This window comes from Corticium candelabrum, chromosome 16 (genome assembly GCF_963422355.1).
Source record: "Corticium candelabrum chromosome 16, ooCorCand1.1, whole genome shotgun sequence".
In the NCBI taxonomy this organism is placed as follows: Eukaryota; Metazoa; Porifera; class Homoscleromorpha; order Homosclerophorida; family Plakinidae; genus Corticium; species Corticium candelabrum.
In genome coordinates this window covers 579,183-584,182 of record NC_085100.1, presented here as the reverse complement: position 1 = coordinate 584,182, position 5,000 = coordinate 579,183, and the positions used below count along the sequence as shown (strand labels likewise).

Here is a 5,000-nt window from a genome sequence, read left to right as displayed (position 1 = left end):
GTGAGATGCATCCCTTCAATAGAATAATCTAGTGTATTGTGAGATGCATCTCTCCAATACAATAGTCTAATCAGGGAGTGCGGTAGCACTCCCTACTACCGCACTCCCTATGTAAGGATGCGAAGAATCTAAAATGGCGCCCCATACAAAAGTATCCAAACGCATCCGAACTGGATCTCTCAGAACTCATTACAGAGATCTCGGACCCACGTAGCGCTTAACTTCAAACGTTCCTAATGGTACCCATACTACCACCGCTGACACTATGTGCTTCAGAAGCCAGCTATCAGCAAGTAAAAAACCCGATTTATTCTTTCACATTTCACATTTCACTTTTGTCAGCCAGGCTAGCGCCTCACTCGAAGCAGCTACAACAACGAGAGTCACACCAAACGATTCGCTCTTGTCCGAAGAATTGCACTGACCCACTAGCTAGAAAAGTGCAAAGTCACCTTGTATCAATCAACTGCTGCCATGCAATTCCACGTACTGCTTCCCACAACGCCATGTTGTTCCGGTCACGTGTGTACATATGACTACCGTTTGGAAGCCTAGTTGCTACTTCCACCTGCTGCTACATGCTGCTTACAGTTGCGTGTAGTTGAACATGTACGACTATGTTCAACGGCACGGCGTCCTGTCTGACTCTCTGTGCATGTAAGCGTGTATCTCTTCCTTGGAACCCTAGGTAATGGGAGTTGTTTATAGATGCAATCAGTGTTATTACATACGTCCGTCAGCTGCTACGTACTTCCGTGTGTGCTGAGCGTAACGTGGGAGTTGTTTAGAGATGCAATCAAAGATTGAAATCCCAACCGAGCTGCACACGTTTACTAGGACTGTCATTTCCATTTCAAACTACACAAGTCTAAACAGACTATCACCGCTCACACTAAGCGCCTCAGAAGCCAACTATCGGCAAGTAAAAAACCCGATTTATTCTTCACATTTCACATTTCACTTTTGTCAGCCAGGCTAAAGGTCACTTGAAAAGAAATATGGTAGCTAAACTGGGATGTGCAGCGTCTAAATAATTACAGCCTGGAATTCGTGGCCTTGTGTGGGAGGGGGCCGGACAGAGAGTGACACCTCCACGTGGTCTGTCCTGGGGTTTTGAACATGAAAGTATTCTCACATGTTCAAAATGCTAAGCACTCCGTTTACTAAAACTGTCATTTCCATCTAAAAATGTATGAAACAAGTCCAAAAACATTTTGAGAAAATGATGGGTATGTACTTATGTCATTTATGCCCATCTCCTACATCACACTCTTTTTACCTATATCACTTGCAGTTGTGAATGTGATGTAGGAGATGGGCATAAATGACATAAGTACATCCCTCTAATACAATAGTCTAGTGTATTGTGAGATGCATCCCTCCAATACAATAGTCTAGTGTATTGTGAGATGCATCTTTCCAATACAATAGTCTAGTGTATTGTGAGATGCATCCCTCCAATACAATCCCTTTCGAAACAAACTTTTTTGATGCAAATAAAAGAAAATCAGAACGGTATACAGACTTCATGATGACCATCAAATCAAAAGGCTTCACCTGTAAGCAACTAAATATTCAAATAGGATCTAGAGGCTTTATTGATACTCCAAGTCTTCTCCCCTTCCTTGATGTCATCTCTATTCCTCCTCACAATCAACGTCAACTATTATCATCAATCGTAAAGGTGACAATTGAAGAATCTTTTAAAATATGGTTAGCCAGAAACAATATCTAGTTCTGTTTATCCTAGTTTAGTTATTTTAGTTGTACATTACTTGTTAGAGCTTTTACTATTACTTTACTGGCGCCACATTATTGTTAAGTGTGATGGCCATGTATTAGTGAGGTGCTCCTCGTTTATCTAATAAATGAGTTCATTGTGTATTGCGAGATGCATCCCTCCAACATAGTAGCCATTTACTGAAAAAATGCAAAACCCTAATTGTGGCATTTTCATCATTACAGTGAAACTTTAACAACAAAAGCAAGAGAATTTGGTGGCGATCTCTACTGTCTTCGATGCTATGACAAACTGGAGTCAACCATCTGTGGAGCATGCCGTCGTCCAATAGAAGGACGTATTATTCATGCATTGGGCAAAACATGGCACCCAGAGGTAACACCAACTGTTTGTTATCCAAGACTTGTTTGATGTGTGTATGGTGTTTGTCCAGCATTTTGTGTGTGCTCATTGTGAGAAACCATTTGATGGGCGTCGTCACTATGAGAAGAAAGGATTAGCATACTGTGAAGCACATTTCAATATGGTAAGTCTGAATGATAGACTTTACATTAAACGAACTGTTGGTGTTAGTGTATTGAATGTGTGTGTGTGTGTGTGTGTGTCTAGTTGTATGGGGAACGGTGCTTTTATTGTGACCGGCCGGTTGGTGGAGAAGGTGCCATGTGGTTCAGTTGTTATTGACATCTAGTTCACACACACACACACAGACACACACACACACACACACACACACACAGACACACAGACACACACACACACACACACACACAAGAACACACACACAGACAAACACAAACACACACACAGACACAGACGCATGTCTTCCTGCACTATCTATTTCTCGGTGAAACATCCTACTTTGTCTCTAGTCATTTCTGAGTATTACAAGTCTTGGTGTGTCCACCACTTCCGTTGCTACGGCTGCGACCGCAACCTCACCTCCAAGTACACACACACAATTACCCACATCCGGGACACCACACTAACACACCTCTTTAGGGACAAATTTGTCGACTTCGACTTGAAACCGATGTGCAAGAGATGCTACGAACACCTGCCGATGGAGATGAGGAAACGACTCAAAGCACAGGCAGACGGCACTGTCCACAAGACGGCGAAAGTAAAACGCGTGAAGAAGGAGACGGGCTTCGTCTAGTCAAAAATATTGAAACTGAATTTCTAAGATTGAGTTTTAGTATCAAACGAATGAATGGCAATGGATTAGGTTTGACCGGTGATGTGAGCGAGATACTTGTCTTTCGCCTCGTTGTGAGGGATTTCTTCGACGTCACTGATTAGTCTTGTGATTGTCTGTAATTGTAGAGAAGAGAAGGAGTGAGTTAGTTGGTTGTTGATGTGGCTGGTTGTTTGGTGTGTTTGTTTGGCTTACTTCGGGTAGCATAACTTCAAATACATAGTTGTTGTTGCTGAGGTTGGTCGGTGGGTTGAAGGTGTTGAGGATGGTGTGTAGCTCGTTGATTAGTTTCTCATGCTAGAGGTAAAGTTAGACGTGAGTTGTATTAGACGGTTGATGTGGTGTGTGTGTGTGTGTGTGTGTGTGTGTGTGTGTGTGTGTGTGTGTGTGTGTGTGTGTGTGTGTCTGTGAGTGTGTGTGTGTGTGTGTGTGTGTGTGCATGGATGTATGTGTGTGTGCATGGATGTATGTGTGTGTGTGTGTGTGCATGTGTGTGTGTGTGTGTGTGTGTGTGTGTGTGTGTGTGTGTGTGTGTGTGTTTGTCTGTCAGTATGTGTGTGTGCATGGATGGATGTGTGTGTGTGTGTGTCTGTGTGTTTGTCCGTCCATTGTGTGTCTGTGTCTGTGTGTTTGTCCGTCGGTGTGTGTTTGTCCGTTCGTTTGTGTGTGTGTGTGTGTGTGTGTGTGTGTCTGTGTGTTTGTCCGTCCATTGTGTGTCTGTGTCTGTGTGTTTGTCCGTCAGTGTGTGTTTGTCCGTTCGTTTGTGTGTGTGTGTGTGTGTGTGTGTGTGTGTGTGTGTGTGTGTGTGTGTGTGTACATGGATGTATGTGTGTGTGTCTGTGTTTGTCCGTCAGTGTGTGTTTGTCCGTCCGTTGTGTGTGTGTGTGTGTGTGTGTGTGTGTGTGTGTGTCAGTATGTGTCAGTATATGTGTGTGTGTGTTTGTCCACCTGTGTGTCACTGTGTGTGCATGTGTGCACGCGCGTGCGTTCCACACCAAATCTTCTTGCACTGGTCCAAATCCTGACATACGTTTGAGCATATTTCTCTCAGCAGCTCTCTGACTGAAGAATTTTGTATGCCTATCACAAACTTCTTCTCTAGTGAAAATCTTGAAGAGTTCATCCTGTAATGGATTCAACCATAGATGAGTGTACATATTTGATGTTCAGATAGAACAATCAGCAAACATACTCTCAATGTCTTTACAAAATTTATCACAAATGTCATGTCATTATATTGAGGCAACCTACATAGTAATTAGAATTGGTTAAGAATGGGAACCACACAGACACTATCATAGAGACAGACAGACAAAGAACAATAGGTAGACAGACAGGCAGACAGAAACAATGGACAGACAGATACACAGACAGACAAACAATGGACAGACAAACGGACGGACAAACAGGCAACAGATAGACTGACAGACAAGCAACAGAAACAGACAGAAAAAATAATGGACAGACATGCAACAGACAGACAAACAATGGACAGACAGGCAGGCAGACAAAACAACGGACAGACAGACAGAAAAACAACAGACAGACAGACAAACAATGGACAGACAGGCAGACAAAACAATGGACAGACAAACAGTGGACAGACAGACAGGCAGACAGACAAAACAATGGATAGACAGACAGACAGATAGACAAACAGGCAGACAGACAGATAGACAAACAGGCAGACAGACAAACAATGGACAGACAGACAGTCAAAACAATGGACAGACAGACAGTCAAAACAATGGACAGACAGACAGACAGACAGACAGTCAAAACAATGGACAGACAGACAGACAGACAAAACAATGGATAGACAGACAAACAGGCAGACAGACAGATAGACAAACAGACAAACAATGGACAGACAGACAGTCAAAACAATGGACAGACAGACAGTCAAAACAATGGATAGACAGACAGACAGACAAAACAATGGACAGACAGACAGTCAAAACAATGGACAGACAGACAGACAGACAAAACAATGGATAGACAGACAAACAGGCAGACAGACAGATAGACAAACAGACAAACAATGGACAGACAGACAGTCAA

At 43.0% G+C, this 5,000-nt stretch overlaps 2 protein-coding genes across 2 annotated transcripts in view; one reads left to right on the top strand and one right to left on the bottom strand.

The window, feature by feature from the left end:
* LOC134191839 (LIM and senescent cell antigen-like-containing domain protein 1) overlaps window positions 1-3,175 on the top strand; it is a 4,471-nt gene extending 1,296 nt beyond the window's left edge. The window contains exons 7-11 of the mRNA XM_062660463.1: window positions 1,966-2,116; window positions 2,175-2,267; window positions 2,351-2,399; window positions 2,614-2,689; window positions 2,744-3,175. Of these exons, the coding sequence (XP_062516447.1) occupies window positions 1,966-2,116; window positions 2,175-2,267; window positions 2,351-2,399; window positions 2,614-2,689; window positions 2,744-2,900 (526 nt within the window). The 3' untranslated portion in view covers window positions 2,901-3,175. The remainder of the gene's footprint in view (window positions 1-1,965; window positions 2,117-2,174; window positions 2,268-2,350; window positions 2,400-2,613; window positions 2,690-2,743) is intronic.
* The window catches only part of LOC134191837 (uncharacterized), an 8,447-nt gene continuing 6,362 nt past the window's right edge, over window positions 2,916-5,000 (bottom strand). Inside the window, exons 12-15 of the mRNA XM_062660462.1 lie at window positions 4,132-4,186; window positions 3,935-4,063; window positions 3,135-3,236; window positions 2,916-3,055 (exon numbers count right to left, since the gene is read on the bottom strand). Of these exons, the coding sequence (XP_062516446.1) occupies window positions 2,966-3,055; window positions 3,135-3,236; window positions 3,935-4,063; window positions 4,132-4,186 (376 nt within the window). The 3' untranslated portion in view covers window positions 2,916-2,965. The remainder of the gene's footprint in view (window positions 3,056-3,134; window positions 3,237-3,934; window positions 4,064-4,131; window positions 4,187-5,000) is intronic.